Source organism: Periplaneta americana, chromosome 2 (assembly GCF_040183065.1).
Source record: "Periplaneta americana isolate PAMFEO1 chromosome 2, P.americana_PAMFEO1_priV1, whole genome shotgun sequence".
Lineage (NCBI taxonomy): Eukaryota > Metazoa > Arthropoda > Insecta > Blattodea > Blattidae > Periplaneta > Periplaneta americana.
In genome coordinates this window covers 24,502,883-24,527,031 of record NC_091118.1, presented here as the reverse complement: position 1 = coordinate 24,527,031, position 24,149 = coordinate 24,502,883, and the positions used below count along the sequence as shown (strand labels likewise).

The 24,149-nt window shown below is 34.5% G+C and overlaps 1 protein-coding gene across 1 annotated transcript in view; it reads left to right on the top strand.

The window, feature by feature from the left end:
* The window catches only part of LOC138716308 (uncharacterized), a 145,119-nt gene that overhangs the window by 106,248 nt on the left and 14,722 nt on the right, over nucleotides 1–24,149 (top strand). The window contains exon 3 of the mRNA XM_069849257.1: nucleotides 5,716–5,784. Coding sequence (XP_069705358.1) covers nucleotides 5,730–5,784 — 55 coding nt within the window. The 5' untranslated portion in view covers nucleotides 5,716–5,729. The remainder of the gene's footprint in view (nucleotides 1–5,715; nucleotides 5,785–24,149) is intronic.

Here is a 24,149-nt window from a genome sequence, read left to right as displayed (position 1 = left end):
TTTTATGCAGGCCAAAAGATTTACAGAAGTCGACTTTCTTGCGCAAATTTAAGAATTCACAGTCTCCTATATACTACTATCATAGAGTGAACAAATGTATTTTTCTTCCTACTGAATAATTTTATATTCTTCACATAGGAGTTATTGCAGGAACAACGACGATATTACGTTGGTGTTAAATATAAAGTATCGTTCACTAATGTTTTGGATTTTTAAATAAATTTTGTCATTTTAACAATAATTCTATATCGAAAAAGCGATTTCAACCAGGATGATTAAAATTGTTTAAATTATATTTTACAAGATCAAAATCTAGAAATAAAATTAGTTCATTATAATTTATGCTACTCTTAATATAATGCTGATTAAAAATTGTATCAAGAAAAACCAGAAACTACAGATCTTGTCACGATTTGAGTCGCGTAGAATCAAACTGAACTTTATCCAAAAATATGATTTGTCATAAAGGAAGAAATAGTAATATGCGTTACAAGAGCGGTATGTTGAAGTTTTCATGTTCGAGGAAAATATTGAAAAAACCGAAACGTAGTTGAGCTTTTTTAATTTCCGAGAACATGAAAACAAACATACCGCTCGTGTATCGTACATTATTTTGTGCGAAGATCGTATATTACATATCTGAAAGAGGAATTTCTAATTAGTTGCAATGAAATCTCCATCTTGGTTTCTGTTCAATGACGGCAACTTTGGAAAACAAATATATCTATTTTCAACATTGTTCCTATAAAATGTTTTCTGTGTTTACTATACTCCAGCAGGCCGTGATATACGTCTGTCTTTTTTTTCCCCCAGTGTATAAATGCGAACTTAAAACAAACGGTAAGGTTATGTAATGATTTATTTTTCATTTTAATATTTTAACAATATTATTTATATAACATATTGCAGTAATAACATCGGCATCTGGAATTTTGTTGATTTTTTCACGGCTTCCTTAATGTTACTTGCATTACAAATGCAGTAACTTTTGTGGTGTTGTAGAGTTTACTTAATTTTTACAAATATTTAAAAACAATAATTAACAGTGCAATTTAGGCGAAATTGCAGTGGTAAGTTTCCAGTTTATAATTATTACTATGTTAAACGTCTCTAAAAATAATATGTTAAAAGCCTAAAGCAGTAAAATGAATGTCGCGCTTAAGCGGTAAGAAGAGGGAAATTGTTATGTCTGTTACGTTGGGAATACTGAATGTGGTATTTCACACTTACCGCGTATTGGTACTGTGCGGAAAGCAAGCAAATACGCACGATCTCGCACAAAACTAGTGAAGTTAGACTCCTAACGGTGATTTTTTATCATATTCCCTGTAAAATTCTGCATCTTAATCCAATATTTCATAATTTGAAGAAAATGAGGATTGATTCTAGGTGACTCGATTGTTATATTTCACTAATTTCTAAATAACCAGGTGGTTCAATAGAACAGAAACAAATATTCTAGTGCTTCCTGCCCTATAATTTCTTAACAATTGCTTATAAAATCCGTTATAAGCAAAGATAATTACCTGATGATATTATGATATGCTAAGTTACCCTCCTTATTATGATGAAGAAGGAAGAATGCCACACTTTTGTAACATCGGTTACACTCCAAGAAACGTTTCTGGAGCGATGAGCCTCCTTTTTGAGTTTCTGTTGTCGAGATAAAAAGAACAGTGTCTACTACAGATTCTGAGTATTCTGAGACAAATGTGCTTTAAATCAACGTATCTTCTTTATCATAATGATACTATACATTGTACTTTCAATGTTTTATTAAATCGTTTTAACCGCTCATTAAGCAACTCACGGAATTCATCAAAATATAATTATTTATTCCAAACGTATCTATTTCTTGTTGAAGTTTCCAGAACAAAATTGTCACTTTCGTGATAAGCATCTCACTAGGCAAGATTATTAAACAGCAACCATATTTATAAGCGTAACAACCAATAACAATAATTCACATTTATGACGATTCTTCTTTCTTGTTATAATGTAATAATCAATCGATACATAATTTTCTGGATATTAGAAAGACATTACAGCTGAATACAATGCTCAATATTGACAATATATACTAATTATTGAAACTTCTGATTGAGGTTCAGACTAATATCTACATCTATTATCAGGCAGTACATCTCACTTGACAATATGTGTCAAAGGAAGAACAATTATTAGAGATGAAAAACGATCGAGAAAACAAGACTAACAACCCCCGCAAAGCCGAAAATCCGCGCCTCCGAAAGAGTAGGCCCACTGCAATTCTTCAGACTGATCCCATCTGTGCTTCAGGGAACTGGGTAGTGATGCCTGTGCGATTAAACAATTTCAGTACAAAAGTTTAGTTCAATATTTCTAGGCTTTTAGTGCTCAGATTGAAATAAAACTTTCCATGCCTATACAATCAAACATTCTGAATTCACTGGTGTAAAAGACAACTAATTAATTTCGTAGCCAAGTGCAAAAGAAAGGCCCTAACTGATAACCTGTTTCCCCACTTTGCTAAGCGTACTTCATTCTTCAGGTGCACATTACTTGCTACAATCTTCACTCATATACCTTGTATTTTTTTAAGTTATCTAATAATGTGCTGTGAAGTGTGCTGTGTAAGTGAAACGTGTTCCTGTCAGTGAAGCTTTATAGTTTATAGTGGCAGTGCAAAGTATTTGAACAGTGAAATGTTTTTGAAGTGTTAGTGAAATCAGGATAGAATCAGTGAAATGTGTCGTAGTTCCAGTGCAGTGAGTGAGTTGACAGCGAAATGAGTGTAATTTGAAAGGTACTTGTGCAGATATGAACATATACTCGTGGGTTTTAGTTCGATCTTAGTTTTAAGATACAAATTAGATTAATTTCAAATGTTATTTTAAGTGATCGTCTCATTTAATTTAGTATATTCCCTGTTGTTGCTGTTGTTGTTGTTATTGTTGTTGTTATTATTATTATTAATAATAATTATTGTTAGTATTAATTATTACTATTATTATTAATTGTATTTTTAATTAATAAGTTTATTATTGTCATTATTGAGTGTAATTAGTTACCACTGCCACCGGGTATATACCCACTGCAGTGTGAATAAATACATACATAATGAATATTGTAAATTCTAAAGCAAAATGTTGTTAAATATTTCGCCTCTAGTGAAACAGAAAAAAATATTGAACGTTGTTTACCATTTTTTGCAATTTTCTCAATGCATATATTTTTTTCTCATGTTATGTGTGAGATATTCTTAAACCTGTAGGTCTACAATGTAGAGCATAGGGTCCAGGAAACACTGTAAAAATTCCATATCAATTTATTCCGTAGTTTCAGAGAAAAATGCACTTACTTACTTACTTACAAATGGCTTTTAAGGAACCCGAAGGTTCATTGCCGCCCTCACATAAGCCCGCCATCGGTCCCTATCCTGTGCAAGATTAATCCAGTCTCTATCATCATACTCCACCTCCCTCAAATCCATTTTAATATTATCCTCCCATCTACGTCTCGGTCTCCCTAAAGGTCTTTTTCCCTCCGGTCTCCCAACTAACACTCTATATGCATTTCTGGATTCGCCCATACGTGCTACATGCCCTGTCCATCTCAAACGTCTGGATTTAATGTTCCTAATTATGTCAGGTGAAGAAAACAATGCGTGCAGTTGTGTGTTGTGTAACTTTCTCCATTCTCCTGTAACTTCATCCCGCTTAGCACCAAATATTTTGCTAAGCACCTTATTCTCAAACACCCTTAACCTATGTTCCTCTCTCAGAGTGAGAATCCAAGTTTCACAACCATACAGAAGAACCGGTAATATAACTGTTTTATAAGTTCTAACTTTCAGATTTTTGGAAAAATGCACTTAAGTATGAAAAATGTCAAATTATGGAAAACTGCATTTAAAAAGAAGGATGTGTGAATTACATGCACCGCCAAATTTAAAGAGGCTATTTAAAGGACTTACCTGCAGAAATACTCTCCATAATATTTATATTGTTTTAAAGAGCAAGTTTTGTACTTTTTTTAAAACACAAAATAAAAAATCGGATTTTTAACCCCTAATCACTACCTGGTTCCCTTCAGTCACAATATTGCATTACGCAGCACCGTTTTGGGTTAATACTATTGACATGATAATAGGTATTGAAATGATAATAATGGAATAATGGAAGGGAAAAATCCAGGATATTGGCTTTATCCACTACAAATATTCTACGACGCCGCCGTCACCGGGACTTGAACCCGGATCCGACAGTGCTTCATTTTTTCTTAAAAATGTATCCCTTTAATCTGGGTTCGAACTTGTAATCTTATATCTAGTGCCAAGCACGTTGTCGCGCAATGTTGTGACATCGATGTTCTTCCTTAATACATCGATTCATGAGGTTTATCTAAGTTATGGGCCTTCCCAAGGATAAGTACAGAGCTCAACGCCTCGAATGTCATTACGTCTCGACTTTTTTATGCCTTCCACCCTCACCAACAGTGAGTCAGTGTCATCACTGGAACAGCCCGAACTTTTTGTTTTTCAATAAAAAGTCTGTTACTCCCATCAGAGGCATTAGATTCCTCAACCGTTGGTCGCAAATATTACAAATAGTTACGCAAATGAAATTCAACTATAGCGATGGCCTTCGATTTGCTATACATAGGCCAGCAGATGTACTTTCCTTCCTTAGTGATTTATCGTTGTCATAGTCACAAGGAAATAAGGAACATTAAAGAGAGGTTTTGTCATTATACCGGGTAAAAAGGGAAGGTATTGTAATTGTGGAAAAAGCGACAGAGGATTCAAAGAATCACCATAATTGTGTAAAATGTTTATGCTGATCGTGATTGTTATTGTGAGCATGGTTGGGACTGTAAGGATGTTTGGCATTTGATATTAAATTATGATACAGTAAAATCCCTCGTATCCGGCACCCAAATAACCGGCAATACCAAAACAACGGCACTTTTGGCTATGCCAAAAAAATAGTCATTCATGCGAAAGGGAAGACTCGGAAGAAGATGCGAGTGGTTTTCATGGATCGCACATGCCGCATATCGTGTTTACTCTTTGCGTTGTTCCAAATTTCGCTTTCTTTCGTAAGTTATTTTACGACGCTTTATCAACATCTTAGGTTATTTAGCGTCTGAATGAGATGAAGGTGATAATGCCGGTGAAATGAGTCCGGGGTCCAGCACCGAAAGTTACCCAGCATTTGCTCATATTGGGTTGAGGGATAACTCCGGAAAAAACCTCAACTAGACCGGGAATCGAACCCGGGCCACCTGGTTTCGCAGCCAGACGCGCTGACCGTTACTCCACAGATGTGGACGCTTTCTTTTGTGAGTTCATTTTGCTTAAATAGGCAACTGTATTTTAAGTATCTAGATGGGCAAATGTAAGAAAAAAATAATTTTAGAAAATCTCCCGCCTATCGCTATTACCAAAAAAAAAAATAAATAAATAAACTCCCTAGTTATCAGTGGTATTTTTCTTAAAATTCATGAATAGAGGAAAATTTGAATCCAATAAGGTAACTGTAATCGTGGTGTAAAAGATTACCCAGAAGTATGTTTACACAAAACAAAATTCCCGTTATTATTCTTAGAACATCGTGTTATCCTTCTTCCCTTACAGCTCAAAGACTTTAAAATGCATATTTATGTAATCTTTGCTATGACTAAGTCCGAAAACTGTTAGCGGTAAATGAGAGAATAGTTCTTTCTTTTTTACAGCGATTGCCGTAAATATGACGTCATGGATCGCGGTGTTACTAGCATCTTCTGCAATTATGGCATCAACAGGTAAGTTCATATAGTTTATTTTGCAAATCCTCAACAATAATGAATGGCAATTTTGAATTTCTCTATATTATTATCCGTCTAGGTATTCAAGTAGTGTTTCTCGTCCCTCCGCCTTCTTTTCAACACAAATCTCTCTGCCCGTAAGGCACGTTTGGAAATTCCAAATCAGACATGCGGTTCCTATTTATTTACAACGCTTCTCTGAATGTAGGGGAGAAGTGGGTACAGTAAGAAAGGGAGAACAGTGAGACATGTTTTATTGGATGGTAAATTTTGATGTTGAGATGTTGGTAACAGTGGAGTTGTATGTTGCATGAGTAAAGTAACAGTATTTTCATACTCGATTTGATTCTAGTTCTAAAGGCGAGTGATGAAAAAATAATTCGTAATTTTTCACTGTAAAGGTAAAATTTTGGTTTGTGTTTAATGAAGGTTATGTTGGATATACAAAGCAAATAGAAATATGAATACTATGGTATTTGAAGTTATGTTTGGCAAAGTTTCGTCTTTCTTGTTTTAATTTTGAAGTGATGGCGTCATTTTTATACGAACTATCCGTAAAGAGAACACTGAGACATGACATTAAAATACTGAGAGGTCTCACTGTTCCCATGTACCAATGATTTGCAAAAACAAACTGTAATTATATTACATTTACCAGTAACTAACATTAAAAATGAACATACTAGTAACGAATTTAGGAACTGTAGCTTAAAATAATGGATACATTACATTTTAATGGTTTCACAAATAAAAAATTATTCACAAAATTTAAGAAAATGTTAAAAAATAACAAAGAATTAAATTAAATTCTTATAATTATAAGCTTTGTTGTCACCAAAAATTTATTTCATTTTTTCGAAAAAGTTTGAATTGTCATGGAAAATTCACTTTTACAAATGTTCCAGATGTTTCAATGGTTTCGAAGTCAGACATCAAAATGATTCTAAATAAGCCTACAGAAAATGGTAAGGTAAAGAGACAGCAAGCTTTCCTTTCTTTTGAAATAAATCTAAATCATTTCAATGTCCGTTAATAGACACTGTGGTGTCTCACTGTACCCTCCTGAATGGGAACAGTGAGACATTTGAACTTTTTTGGCTAACACGTATTGTATACTATGTCCTTTATCTATTAACATTTTTTTTATGTATTATTGTACTCCATGTTTTATTGTCTATTTGTATTGCACTCGATTTTAAAAATACTTGAATTATCACTTGCATACATATGTCTTAATATTTTGTATCTCACTGTACCCACTACTCCCCTATTCTTGTGTAACATTGCAAACTGAATGGAGCCAAAGAGGAAATTAATACTTCCTTATAATTCCGACATGGATATCAATAAATTACACATTTCCTAATAGAAACAAGACCATTCTGGAACTGAATCGACAAAATCAAGGAGACTTTTACTTCATAATTCTCCCTCAGTTTTATTATATTCTCTGCCAGTCGTTCTTAAGTTGTATTGGTTGAGAATATTGCGATGTTTTAATTCATGTACCACCTCAGTTTTTTTTATGTAGTTGAAAATGTAAGTCGCATGAACAGATTAAAATGACGAAATTCACGCGAACTGGCCTCAAAACTGTCGCTGGCTTGTAAAAGCTTTTAATTTCAAAAGCACATTGTGCACCGCTCCACCTTTCCATGATGACTAAAAGGCACTGTGTTGGCAACAGAATGTGTAAGCAGTTTATCGCCTCTCAATTGCGCTATGAGAGATATAATATGCTTCTTAACCCTTGAATTCGCAAAGTATCCTATAGGATGTAACAGGTTAATACGCTATATGCTATAATTTTAATAGTACAATAGAAAATAGTAATATGCGTTACAAGAGCGGTATGTTGTACTTTTCATGTTCGAGGAAAATTTTGAAAGAGCGAAACGCAGTTGAGCTTTTTTAATTTCCGAGAATTTAAAGAAAACGTACCGCTCGTGTATCGTACATTATTTTGTGCGAAGATCGCTTATTACATACCTGAAAGACGAATTTCTAATTAGTTGCAATGAAATCTCCATGTTGGTTTCTGTTTAATGACGGCAACTTCGGAAAACCAAAATATCTTTCTTCAACATTGTTGCTATAAAATGTTTTCTGTGTTTACTATACTACAGTAGGCCGTGATATACGTCTGTCTTTTTTTTTCCCCAGTCTATAAATGCGAACTTAAAACAAACGGTAAGGTTATGTAATGATTTATTTTTCATTTTAATATTTTAACAATATTATTTATATAACATATTGCAGTAATAACATCGGCATCTGGAATCTTGTTGATTTTTTCACGGCTTCCTTAATGTTACTTGCATCCACGAATGCAGTAACTTTAGTGGAGTTGTAGAGTTTACTTAATTTTTGCAAATATTTAAAAACTATAATTAACAGTGCAATTTAGGTGAAATTGCAGTGGTAAGTTCCCAATTTATAATTATTACTATATTGAACGTCTCTAAAAGTAATATTATGTTAAAAGCCTAAAGCAGTAAAATCAATATGTCACTTAAGCGGTAAGAAGAGGGAAATTGTTATGTGTGTTAGGTTGGGAATACTGAATGTGGAATTTTAGACTTACCGCGGATTGGTTTTGTGCGGAAACCAAGCAAATACGCACGATCTCGCACAAAAAAATTGGTAGGAACATTACAATTTCACAATACTATAATATATAAAATATGGACATTGTGATAGTTGTTTTCTTTACAGTCCGACACGGTGTAATAAACTAGTGTGAGAAATGAAGTTTTGCCAATTTAAGAGTTAAAATCGTATGTTTCTCACACGGACTTTGTGCATTATGATCTGCAATGGTTGTTTTGATTGGATTATGCACATTCCACTCTCATTAAGTATCATGATTTTATTTAAAGAACAAAACTTATATTGGATGTTTTCTATCGCGAAAATAAAATGCTAGATAAAATCTAGCTCTAATATAGGACTACGTATTTTTTATTTCATTTATTTTACGACGCTTTACTAATTTTATTTAGATAATGATAAGTTGATGATTATGATGATGATAATAATGATAATAATAATAATAATAATAATAATAATAATAATAATAATATGTTTATTGCCCGAAAAATACAGGGACATCATTTTATTATTACTTCAATTTTTATTGTATCTGAGTTTTTGAATGTACTTAACTCCCACTCCTTCTACTAGTGAACTTTCACCCAAGGCCTCATATGCAAAGTCGTCACAGTATACAGTACTGAGTGAGTATAGTATGTTCCAGAAATATGGTCGTATTTTCCAGTGAATAAGGTGCATTCATTATTCAATCATATCTTCGCACAGGTACTGTATCCGTTTGGTTACGTCGCTTCCCTGTTTCCAACATTCGTTTCTACTGGCCCCTCTGTAAAGGCTAGTGGCTGGGCTGTCAGCTCTTTTCTGAAAACATTTGCTGTCAGATTAGTAAAGCGTCGTAAAATAAATGAAATAAAAAATACGTAGTCCTATATTAGAGCTAGATTTTATCTAGCATTTTTTTTTTCGCGATAGAAAACATGCAATATAAGTTTTGTTGTTCAAATAAAATCATGATACTTAATGAGAGTGGAATGTGCATAATCCAATCAAAACAACCATTGCAGATCATAATGCACAAAGTCCGTGTGAGAAACATACGATTTTAACTCTTAAATTGGCAAAACTTCATTTCTCACACTAGTTTATTACACCGTGTCGGACTGTAAAGAAAACTACTATCACAATGTCCATATTTTATATATTATAGTATTGTGAAATTTTAATTTTCCTACCAATTTTTTTGTGCGTGATCGTGCGTATTTGCTTGGTTTTCGCACAAAACCAATCCGCGGTAAGTCTAAAATTCCACATTCAGTATTCCCAACCTAACACACATAACAATTTCCCTCTTCTTACCGCTTAAGTGACATATTGATTTTACTGCTTTAGGCTTTTAACATATTAGGGGAGAGTCGGGTAGTATCGGACATCGGGTAGTATCGGACAGTGCGTTTCTTTCATCTACCACCATACGGTAGCACCTGATTGACATGGTTACGTTTCTCTATGCGACATCACAGAAACGTAACCATGTCAATCAGGTACTATCATCGTGTGGTAGATGAAAGAAACTCACTGTCCGATATTACCCGATGTCCGATACTACCCAGACTCTCCCCTATATTTAGAGACGTTCAATATAGTAATAATTATAAATTGGAAACTTACCACTGCAATTTCACCAAAATTCATTGTTAATTATTGTTTTTAAATATTACGTTATATTACGTAATATTATGCAACTTTTTGAAATAATTTAAATAAAAGGGCCTCGTTAAGTAACTGTCAAATAATTTCCGCCTTTGTACGACCCTGCGACATAACTAATTGGACGACAGTAAATTTATCTGTGCGAATCGGGTAGAAGTAAAGTGAATACAATACGTAAGTAAGGTACTCCGTTATAGAGTAGGCACAGAATTATTATTTCAAGAAGCACGGGATTATGGCCCCCATGCCGACTGATGCTTTGCATTATTTCTTTTAGGGTTTCTGTAAAACAGTTGTGTTTGTTAAACATCCTACAACAATAGAAGAATTAAATAATTACATTCCAGAAACAATACATTCAATTTCAGAAGATATGCTTAAAAAGTTTTCGACAATATGCACAGAAAAGAACTGAAGCCCGCATAGAAATGAACGGTCATCATTTTCAACAATGTGTTTAAATATCCAGATTTTGACTATTTTTCAATTTAAATACACTCTCCATACTATGCTAATGTGCTGTAGACAGTATATTATACATTGCACCACGAATACGTCCGCCTGGATAGTTCAGTTTGTGAGTAAAAACACTTATTGTTAATACTGTACTGTATTTTGAGTAAATAAAAACCTAATAAAAATTATCAAACTGAAAATCGTAATATTTCCTAGTTTACGTAAATGGATGCACTACTTTTCTTCCCTCCTATACCTAGTAAAGTGATTTGTTTGTATTATACACTATTATCATCAAACTCCGGTCGTGGAAGGGGGTAACATAGTGTTTGCGGTTCTCAACCGTTAATCCAAAGGCATAGCCAGGTTAATATCAGAAATGATAGTAAAAACAAAATGATGACCCGGTATAATACACTATCTACCAAAAAGTAATTGGGCACCCAGGATTTTACGTGCTAGGTGTCATGTTTCGGTGGCTACTATACAATGATATGCAAACAATAATGTTCACTGGTTGGACTGGCCTGCACGGAGTCCTGATCTCAATCCCATTGAGCACCTTTGAGACGAATTGGACCGGCGATTGAGGTTTCGGGAAATGCGGCCAACTTCCATTGCCCAACTGAGTTCCATGTTGCAAGAGGAATGGCGACGCATTCCAGTGGATATCCTACACAAACTAGTGGAGAGCATGCCTGACAGGGTGGCTGTTGTTATAGCAACAAGAGGTGATACCACGAGGTTCTAAAGGGGAAAAAACAGTGCCCAATTACTTTTTGGTAGATAGTGTACAATGAAACTGTGAATATACAAAATTCTAGCACTTTCCTTCAAGATAGTTATGGTTAAGTAGCGTCTGAATGATATGAAATTGATAATGCCAGCGAAATGAGTCTAGAGTCCAGAGCCGAAAGTTACCCAGCATTTGCTCTTAGTGGGTTGAGGGAAAACCCCGGAAAAAGTCAATAACTTGTCCCAACCAGACCTACGTATAATTAGCAGTCCTGTTTCTACGATTGTTACCTAACAGGGTTTGAAATATGGTGAAACATTTCAAAGGTTATGTGTGAGTATCCTTAATGAATTTACATCTAGACAGGAAGCGCAGACGGGTAATTTCACGCAGCAAAACAATTAAAACAGATAACCAAGAAAATGAAATCATTATACGTTAGAGAATGTCAAGGACTGACAAATTGCAATTAAACATGCGATATGAAAAACCGAAGGATTTAATTGAAGATCTCCCTGGAACAAGGATGTAATCAACAAAATTGCAATTCATGTTTCAGGAGAAAGGAAAATAATTACAGTGCGTTTGATTTCTTATCATAGGAGCTACGACATGATAATGTTTAACGGTGCTGCAAATAGATTCTCCGTCTGGTAGTTCGGCAACGAAAGAACAAAAATGGCGAACGACACGACTATAGTGAAATAATTTTTATGCTCGACCATACCGACATGTAGTAATTATACACCTGATAGCAGCCCTTTAATGGACCTCATTAAAGTACACCTATTCATTAAAGTTCAGGTGTTCCACCAATCAAAAAATACCATTGTAGCAATATGAAAGCGCAACATTGAAACGTCACGGAGGCTGGAAATCCAATACTGTCGCAGAAGGTTATGTTGAAGAATCGATCCAAAATAAAATTGAAATCTCAAATACAATATTAAACTCAGTCGAAAAAAACAACACACAAATTAACATCAATTCACCGTCATCTTCCAGCCTTTCACAAAGCACATTCCCGCAAATTCATTTCACCAATTGCACAATAAATCACCTATATTTGAAATAAAGTCAGTTCTGTTACTATAATAATTAGCGTTAATTGTAAATAACATTAAAATAAATTCAATTTGTCATCTCGTTTTTCAGTGTCTAATTCAACTTCAAGGTTATATCAAGATTAATGTTTAGTTTACTCTCTAGATTATATCAAGGTCAATGTGGACATTTGTTTCTCGGAAAAAATCAATACTTTCGCGTCTGCGCACAACTCACAATTTACAAGGTATTGCACAAGGTCAGTTCCGCACCTCAGTCAGATAAGAATAACATGAATACTTATGAATAATTTCAAGTTAGAAATATGGTCGAGCATCAAAAGTCGTATGAAACTTGACTATAATGGTAATTAAGACGCTCGTATGAAAATGATTAAACTCATTTGCGCTCGTTTCATAAACATACTCGCGTCGTAATTACTACCATTAAAGGCTCGTTGCATAATGTACTATTATGCAGCTCATAGCTTATAGTTTGAAGAATGCAATGTGTGAAATTAGGAAATATACAGCCTTAGACACCAAACGCTCTTGTTGCACCCAGGTATTCAATTTTTACGTCATAAAGTTTTTAATTATATAGTCAAGTTATTAATCAAGAGAAATTATCAGTCAGAAGGTTAAGCAAAGGATATCGTGATAAGAGATGCCAATTTCCTTATTAATATCAAAGGTGTCTTGTTTGTATAAAGAATAAACTATATTTATCTTTTCACGAACAGTTCAAACATGCATTAATACGTGAAAAATGTACACAAGTGCAATATCTTATCTCACTGTGTATTGAGGAAACTGTGCCAGAATAGATAACAATGCAAATATTCTGTACATTGCGGTTGTAACAGGCCGCAGACAGGATAACATTATCTTCTTCCTCGTCGGTGATAGAGATAAACTTAACACATACGAGTGGGCGTGTTTGATTTCAGATTATGGTTTAATTTATTGCTATATGTTACTGCTTTTGGAGGGAAATCGTAGGGATAAATTCACAATGGAAACTACACTAACTATAACCAAATTATAAAACATCGTAAATACAACCATAAATAATATATGAGGGGTTTGGGAGTAAAACATGGTAAGTGACGTTTTGTGTTTTGAAGTTATAGGTAGGAAAACATTTATACATATGCAACAGTTTTTATAGTTACTAGGAAAGTAAGTAAAATCTGCATTGAAAACAGAATTCTAGAGCGCACCGTCTTTCATATGAAAAAGAAAAGGATATCGATTCTAAAATAACTAATTTTGTAAAAATATCGGCATTATAAATTCAGTTTTCAAATGTAATTTAGTACAAAGACATACAAGATCAAAGATGTACAACATTTTAGCACGACCTAGTTTAGTCTTTGGTCTCAATGAATGGTTTCTTCCGAGGTTTTCCCGAGCCGTGGGACTGAAACCGGATAGTCTATGGTGAGTCCTCGGCATCACTTCATTTCACTCCTTTGATTTGATTACCTGGTTGGGTTTCTCCGAGGTTTTCCCCAACCAAAAGGCAAATGCCGGGTAATCTTTTGGCGAATCCTCGGACCTCACCTCATCATTGTCTAAAATGACTACATTGTAAAACTGTAAAAATTGTAAAACATTGTAAAAATTTGTAAAAATTGTAATTGTAATATTGTAAAATTTTGACTTGTTCCACATCTTAAAGCTTCATTGCTCATGTAAGATCTATGGAAGATAAGGAATGAATGAATTAATTAATTAAGCCTGGACTTTGACAAAAATGTGTTCAGCGTATAACTGCCAACGAAATGAAATTTATGAGAAAAACGGCATGATACACACTTTGGGATAGGAAACGAAATACAGAAATTTTGAAAGAATTGAACGCCCAACCTATATTAAATTTTCTTCAAATCTATAGAGTTAATTGGAAACAGCGTGTTGAGAGAATGTCAACAGAAAGATGGAAAAAGGCAGTGCTACATTACGGCCCTTCTGGATAACGACCTGTTGGAAGGCAATTAAAAAGATGACATGAGACATTGAGACCGCAAGAGACCACTAGGTCTAGTGCTTGAATTGGATGATGATGATGATGATGATGATGATGATGACGACGACCAGGAAAGTAAAGTCTGTATACTTCTGTCATCTCTTGAGATGTTGGAAAACTAACTAAATTAGACGAAGAATGTAAGATATCATATTATACGCTACATATCTCATTTTTTACCAAAATGTCAGTTACCGTGTTTTACGCCCGAGCCCCTCATATTACACACAGTATGTATTACAGATTAATTTTCATAGCGACTCTTATATAATACAACCATGCAATTACGTATAAATTTATGTACGAGTATAATACGATCAGTAACTTAATCTTTAATATTTGAGGAGAAAAAATCGCTCCGGCGCCGGGGATCGAACACGGGTCCTGGTTCTACGTACCAAGCGCTCTGACCAGTGAGCTACGCCGAATTCAATCCACAGTACCGGACCGAATCCTCTTCCTTCAATGTTTCCCTTTGTGGCCTGACTCCAAGTTAGGAATGTATGTTGACGTATATGTTCAATATCAACTGTCATTATACTAGGAGCGCACTCAGCTGAGTGACTTGTTGGCCGGGATTCCGCAGTTACGTGCATAGTAATCTGTACAAATATATGCACTGCAGCTATGAGAATATTATAGATTTATTAATTTGTCTTACAGAATAATATCTGTAATATTGACAATTAACTAACTTCGAGTCAGGCCACAAACGGAAACATTGAAGGAGGAGGGTTCGATCCGGTACTGTGGATTGAATTCGGCATAGCTCAGTGGTCAGAGCGCTTGGTACGTAGAACCAAGGACGCGGGTTCGATCCCCGGCGCCGGAACGAATTTTTCTCCTCAAATATTAATTGTCAATATTACAGATATTATTCTGTAGGACAAATTAATAAATCTATAACTAATCTTTGTCTATCCTTGATTCACTTTTTAACACTTTACTTTGCATTTACTGAGATTGAAACTTCAATATATATATATATATATATATATATATCTTTCATTCGTTCATAACCATTGAGTGATTGTTTGATTGATTCATTAAGTTACAATTTTATGGTCAAGGGCAGAACTTTCACTGCAAACCCAGCATTCTCCAATCTCTCCACATACGATCCACATGTCTCAATCTTGTCTATGGTCTGATATGTTCTTCTGCCCCGAACTTTTCTCCCATACACTATTCAATAGACAGTTTGTGTTTAAACAGTGACCCAGCCAATTTATTTTTCTCATCCTAATCAGTCGTTGTTGATTAGCGTATTCAATAAACAAAATTATCGTTGTTTACAGCAGCAATTGGTTTAATACAATATGCAATAAAAATGTCGCCAAATTACTTTTTTTAACCACAAAGGAAATCAGCTTTTTAACGGAAGGGATATGTGAGTATAAAGGACTGTTAAAAATTGGTGCAAGTTGATAACTCTTAATTAAACTAATCAATGGAAACGACAACTGCATCCTAACAAAAAGATAAATAAAATCTGAAATACAACCAATACGGAAACAAATTATGTCTGTGTGCATGGCGACTAGATTAATTATGAAATTAATTTCATATTGCGAAATAAGTTTTTGACAGACTGATTTACACGAAATATAAGACAGAAAACCATTGTCATGGTTCACCATCATATACAACGTGGTAAACATGTGAAGGAAAAAAATAGAAGAATTTCACCGTTCTGACAGAACAACCACCACCACCACCACACACAAACACAACACATCTAATCACCCCACACAACTCAAACATGCTGCATTCAGGACAATGGTACACAGATTACTCAACATACCCATGAGCCAACAACACTACAATGAAGAAGTGAACACAATCAAATACATAGCACAAGAAAACGGTTACAACCCAAACATAATAGACAACATCATAAGGAAGACAAAACAAAAACTCAACAAGCACAAAAACACAACACAAACACAAGAACACAAGAAATACATCACACTAACATCTCTCTACTCTGCTTCCTTCACAATACACACAGCTCGTTCCTGGAATTTCTTGTCACGGGAAATCGGAGTCTAAAATCTTTTAAGCACACTCTACTTAGAAATGTCTTTAATGAACAGAACTAGACTCTTGCGGAAGTTTCTAAATAGTCTTAAATGACCAAGTTGTTATTTTTTTTCTCTCTCTCTTCTTTTTTTTTTCTCTTTTTTTTATTATCTTGATATATTACCTAATCATTTGTATTTGCATGCCATTTAGTACGACATTGCTAATCAATATTTTATGTCTTGTAACCCACAAGTATTCTCCTATTAGTATATTAACTGTATAATATATCTGAAGTGAATTAATCGTCGAATTTATCTCGAGCATTTTAGGTCTTATAAATTGTGTGTGTGTGTGTGTGTGTGTGTGTGTGTGTGTGTGTGTGTGTGTATTCCCCTTATGTTATGTAACTGATTTTGATTATGTGTAATTTTCTACTTTATTTTATATATTATGTAACCGATCTTGACTATTTGTAATTTTATATTATATAACTGATCTTGTCTATTGTAATTTTCTACTATATTTTATGTAATCTCTAAGGTACAGTATCTTCTTTTGTGTTGTTTTGTAATATAATTTTGTATTTCATGTATATTATTGAAACCTGGTTGAGTGGAAGAGAAGGTCTCATGGCCTTAACTCTGCCAGGCAAAATAAACCTACTACTACTACTACTACTACTACTACTACTACTACTACTACTACTACTAGGGCCTACTACTACTACTAACATACGAAAACAAAAACACACACAAGATCGCATCCTCATTCAGAAAACAGAAATACAACATAGCATACCGAACAGAAAACACACTACAAAGACATCTCAACACACAAACAACACAAACAAATAAATACAACCACACAGGCGTATACAAACTCACATGCAATAGTTGTGACAGTTTCTACATTGGACAGACAGGCAGATCATTCCAAACTCAATACAAAGAACACATTAAAGCAATAACCAGAGGACACAATACATCTACATATGCCGAACACACAACCAATGCTAACCACATATACAGTAACATAAATATAGACACGGAAATCCTACACATACAACCCAAAACCAAAAACTCAACACACTAGAACAATATGAAATATACAGACACACTAAAACACATCCTAATCAAATTCTCAACACACAGATCAATTTCAGAACACACACTATTTGACACAACTCTTCATCACACGAACGCACCCACACAACAGGTAGCGAAGTTGAGATGGCGCCGAGACACAGAAGGCTCTGAAGATGGTGTCAGGTAGCACCGAAACAGCTGTAAGCCGCACATGCTTACATAATTAACACGAGTAATATCGCCATTTAATCAATTATTTTTATTCAAGTGTTAAAAGTAGTGTACGAAAGATTCAACATGGAGAACAATTTTACCTTTCTCACAGTAGAGAGATCATTTTCCTGAAGTCTAGAATTCTTTGAAACACTCTGTATATAAATTTAACCGAACAATAGTTTAATGTACGACAGTTGTATTGTGTATCCTGTAATTTTACAGCTGTGTATAGCAGGTGATATATTGGAACAATGCAGATAACGACTAAATAACACGGTGATTCAACCCGTCATGCCCACCTGCTTGTCAAAATGCCGACCACCTGTTGCACCCCGACCTTCACTTACATTACGCACGTCAGTCGTACGTATTTAGTCATCAATATACGAAGTACAAGATATAAAAATGCGTTGTCACAAAAATCTATTTAGAAACAATCGCAAAAAATAGACGTATTCCCATCATTCATCCAGAAAGATTGGTCTGGAGTATGCCGTCTGTCTGTCTACCTCTCCTAAACTATTGGACAGATATTTTTAACTGACTATTACAATTTTACTACGTCATACTACTTTTGACCAATAAAACGGTACGGAACGACGGGTATCAACCAATCATGGCTGTTTATCATACAATTTTTATCACCTACCGAGCATTTTTTATCACTTCCCTAGCACTTGTTTGTTTTATCATCACCCTAACATTTGTTTCTTTGTTTGTTAAAATGATTGATGTTTATTTCATCATCCTTAATTAAACATTTTCTATCATTTATCTTTTTTATATTATTTAGCTTATGTTATAACTTGTGCTGTATGAGATTATGGATAGTTACGTATCGGAGATTGCTTAATATATATTGATAATTGAAGTGGAATATAACTGTTTTAATAAAAATGTAACCGAATCAACAAAGCCTTCTTGACTAGTAATCGTCCATAGAGTTTAATGAAGATTTTATAGTTGGCACAACTGGTAACAAGAGAACACCTTATCAATAACACACTACTGTCATCTAGCTGAATATTTGTAATGATGAGATGGTACAACAAATACATTTGAAGACAGTTTAATATTTTCGTAAGTAAATTAATATTTTATACATCTTGATTACACAACTTTTAACACTGTATCACTTTGGAATATGTATTATATGACTTTCTTGTGTTAAATTCTATCCTACCTGGTTTACATGTTTCGACCTTTTATGGGTCATCCTCAGAACTGGTCGTTATTTTATTAGAGCACTTTTATTCTTCTAATCTTAATATATTGTTTTCTAATCGCGTAATAGTGAATTAAATCCCACTCGAATTTTTATTTTTTTCTAGATAAATCTCCTCGTGTTCCACTCTCAAATTTATCTATAAAATTTTAAATCTCTAGTGACATTAGTGTAGAAAAACTAAAGTCCATTCAACAAAATGTTTCGTATTTTTACTACAAAGTTTTTACATTATAGAAGCTTATGCAGGAAATTGTAGGCCTACTCATGATATAGCTATACAGGATGAACCTATCTAATGTCATTAATTTCGGAGGGTTATTATTTTATATATTCCAGACAAAAAAGTTTAATACAATTAATGAATTAATTAATTTGAAACACAAGTCTGTGGCAGGGAGGAAAAAGGTCTTAAGTAAAAATTTTATGCTTTTCAGAGAGCAGTAGAAAGATTGAAATTGGTGTCAATTATAGACTTTTTTTAAATAAGAATTTTTTTCCAGGATATTATTTGTTTATATTTCTTCTAAAATAGGTAATGTTTCTCATTTAACAATTTTCTTTGTTATTTCTAAAAATAGCCGCACTTGAGCCCTTTTAAGACTAGAACCAAACTGAGTAGAAGGGACTATTAAACATAAGACCTTTTTCATGTCCAAATAAACGAGAAATGTAAATTATTAGAAATACAAAATGGGTCTTAAACAATATTATAGGACTGTTTACCCTGGTGCCTAAAGTTTTAAAAGGAAAGGGCATCAGTATGTGATAAAATGGCTTAAATAGCCTACAAGTTAGACCTTTTTAATAGGCAAGCATGGAAAGTAAACATGTGATGTTTGTGAGGAATGAAGTATTAAATATTCTTAAGCCCTTTATTCTGTGTGTGCTCGATTCGGTACTTAGGACATTTCTATAAATCCAGTCAGGAGTCTTATTTGACTTCAGCCGTTTTACCAGATTGTGGAGAATTGTTGCCGCTTTCAGAATATATAAAAATCTCATTTTCGCAAAAAAATTACTTAAGACCTTTTTCCTCCCTGCCACAGAAGTAATCCTGTAAATGTAAATTCTATTATGAGTTCATTCATACGGAGCGGACTATAGAAACAGCCGCTACCGTAACTAGTCGAACGTGCACACAAGCGTTTTTTTAAATACAGAGTTCTACGTACTATGCAGCTTAGCCTATAACCAATACTTTCATCAGCTGTAATTGTAACACATAGTACCGGTGCAAATTATCCAAGAAACTATTACAGTAGAAGTGGTAGGAAGTACACCAGGAGGACGAATATTTAAGAGGTCGGATTACTGGGGGCTGGATTAGAGAGAGTTAATTGTATATATGTAATTTTCAGGGGCAGTTATTTATGGAGATTAATTTTATCATTTGTGTTTTTTAATATTGGTGTTGGCGGAAATTGTTGGAGATTGATTTGTACTCTTGCCGGAGATTAATGGAAATTTTGGAAAATAAAATTATTTTGGAATTGGAGTATTAACTCAGTATAAATATTACTTTCCAAATAATTAATATTAAAGGTTCGTTGGATTCTGGTAAAGTTGCGGTATGGCCAATAGACAATATTTGTTCGATTGAGACTGTATTTAACACACATTCATTAAAACTAAAAAAAAAACTTGCAGCCCTCAAATTAACACTTTCAAATTTTATTAGTGAAATGTTGAATTCTCCGTCTTTTGAATACACTAATGTAATCAAAACACCTGAAATATCATGTAATGTAGCCTACTTGGATATATAGACTAACAAAATTCCAGTGAAAAAAAAATCGAAAAAACTCAGAATATGAAATTCGCTATAAAACGACGCAATAGTAACAAATCGCGAATGTGTTCATATTTCGCTATTAGAATTCTATTTCGTGATTTGTCGCGATTGTTTTATCCGCATATTATTAATCAGAATCACTTAATTCGTAAAGATTAGTAAAAAATCTATTGGATATCTATTATGTCGTGATTTTCGTGATCTCCATATATACCTGGCCCTGGTAATCGATTCATAGAGTCATTCTACCTAAGAGCCAACTGGCTAGTCTCTGAAATTGAACTCGTCCTGCATAAGGTTTTTCCGTGGTTTTCCTAAGGCGTTAAGACAAATGTCGGGATGAACCCTACAAGAAATGGGCCACGGACCTGCATTCATATCCCCATGACCCCTTTAATTACTCTAAATTAATTTATAATTAAATCTATCATAAATCCATAAATCAATCGACCTCCTACCTAAAGGCCAAATTGGCTAGTCTCTTATATTGAGACAACTCATCCTGCCTAAGGTTTTTCCGTGGTTTTCCTAAGGCGTTAGGACAATTGTCGGGATGAGCCCTAAAAGAAATGGCCACGGACCTGCATTCATATCCCCATGCCCCCTTTAATTACTCTAAATTAATTAATAATTACATCTATCATAAATCCATAAATCAATCGACCTCCTACCTAAAAGCCAAATTGGCTAGTCTCTTATATTGAGACAACTCATCCTGCCTAAGGTATTTCCGTGGTTTTCCTAAGGCGTTAAAGGTATTTCCGTGGTTTTCCTAAGGCGTTAAGACAAACGTCGGGATGAGCCCTAAAAGAAATGGGCCACGGTCTTGCATTCATATCCCCATGCCCCCTTTAATTACTCTAAATGAATTAATAATTACATCTATCATAAATCCATAAATCAATCGACCTCCTACCTAAAAGCCAAATTGGCTAGTCTCTTATATTGAGACAACTCATCCTGCCTAAGGTTTTTCCGTGGTTTTCCTAAGGCGTTAAGACAAATGTCGGGATGAGCCCTGAGAGAAATGGGCCACGGACCTAAATGCCCTTCCCCATAAATTCCCCCTTTTTCTAACAAACAACTTAATGCCCTAGTTCAGAGTCTATAAAATTATGAAATACACGTGCAAGGTCACTCATGTAGTCGCAATGCGAAAGGTCAGGGAACCTTCCAAATTGCAGATTCAGAATTCACGGCGTCTCTCCTGGCGGTCTTCACCTGCCTTGTCATCGAACAACAGACGACAGAGTTTTCTCGACTCCTCCTGCACTGCGAAATGACACAGTTCATTTCAATGTGCAGATTTACACCAGCCATCTACTCCTCGTCCCGTCCTGTAATCACCTTGATCACATTTCCGTCCCCCTCGCGTATGTGGTACCTAAGAGGTTACGTCCATTTTCGGTTTTCCCCTTCAAAATTTTTTAGAGCTCCATCAGTGGAGCAGCGTAACCCGGAGTGAGACTAGTGGCCAACAGGCTTGGAGCTCACATATTTAGTTTCTTACAGCCCCCAACCCCTTGCAAGGACACGTTTTGCGTACCTTTTAAATTTGTCCACCCAATTCTCCTCTTTCGATTCGATTCGATTTGTAATTTAAATAACATTTAATATTCATGTACCTATTTACTTAAAAGTATTCTGATTCATTCGGAAACAATTTTTGTAATCTTCTGCATCATTGCCATGTTTAAAATGTCTTCACCTATAATCAACAGCTCTAGATATTACTAACGGAGAAGTACTTTAGATAGACGAAACTATCAAAAGCTCTGATTTTCATTTTCAAGTACTAGGACCGCAAACAGTTACATTATCCGAAAGGTCTATAAATCTCACTACTAAATATTCTCGGTTTAACGAGTTTACAGTACGTGCGAATCTGTGCTTTAATACAACGCGTTGGCGGAATAACCGCACATTCAGTGTATAATTTACATGTGATATATTGTGAGCCAATGTTACAACAATTTATAAATTGGATTGGACTTACCAGTGTCCCGAGTTGAAAGAGGAAATGTATGACTTACCCCTGCAACAGGAAAACGACAAACTAATGAGTTAAGCAGCTTAACAATATACAAACATTTAATAATTGAAATGACTCATGAAAGTTGCTCGTTCTTAATCAACCATCTCACATGCCTCCTTCAGGAAGCAAAGTAAGCATGATATCATTATTGACCTTGTTATAACCCTTAATTTCAACTGAGTTAACAATAGCAGATATAATTAATTTTACATTTGGTAACATTACATTGCGAAAGGCCAGTGATGAAAGGTTGCAGCCAAAAACAGCACACACTTCAAAAATCATAACCTACGATCAAAAACAGCACGCGTTTCAAAAAACAAAACCTGGCATCAAAAACAGCACACATTTCAGAAAAACAAAACCTGGGATCAAAAGCAGCAAACACGTCAAAAATCATAACCTACGATCAAAAACAGCACACATTTCAAAAAACAAAACCTAGCATCAAAAACAGCACACACTTCAAAAATCATAACCTATGATCCAAACAGCACACAATTCAAAAACAAAACCTAGGATCAAAAACAGCACACACTTCAAAAATCATAACCTACGATCAAAAACAGCACACACTTCAAAAATCATAACCTACAATCAAAAACAGCATACACTTCAAAAATCTTAACCTGCGATCAAAAACAGCACACACTTCAAAAATCATAACCTACGATCAAAAACAGCATACACTTCAAAAATCTTAACCTACGATCAAAAACAGCACACACTTCAAAAATCATAACCTACGATCAAAAACAGCACACACTTCAAAAATCATAACCTACGATCAAAAACAGCATACACTTCAAAAATCTTAACCTACGATCAAAAACAGCACACACTTCAAAAATCATAACCTACGATCAAAAACAGCACACACTTCAAAAATCATAACCTACGATCAAAAACAGCACACACTTCAAAAATCATAACCTAGGATCAAAAACAGCACACACTTCAAAAATCATAACCTACGATCAAAATCAGCATACACTTCAAAAATCTTAACCTAGGATCAAAAACAGTACACACTTCAAAAATCATAACCTAGGATCAAAAACAGCACACACTTCAAAAATCATAACCTACGATCAAAAACAGCACACACTTCAAAAATCATAACCTACAATCAAAAACAGCATACACTTCAAAAATCTTAACCTACGATCAAAAACAGCACACACTTCAAAAATCATAACCTACGATCAAAAACAGCATACACTTCAAAAATCTTAACCTACGATCAAAAACAGCACACACTTCAAAAATCATAACCTACGATCAAAAACAGCACACACTTCAAAAATCATAACCTACGATCAAAAACAGCATACACTTCAAAAATCTTAACCTACGATCAAAAACAGCACACACTTCAAAAATCATAACCTACGATCAAAAACAGCACACACTTCAAAAATCATAACCTACGATCAAAAACAGCACACACT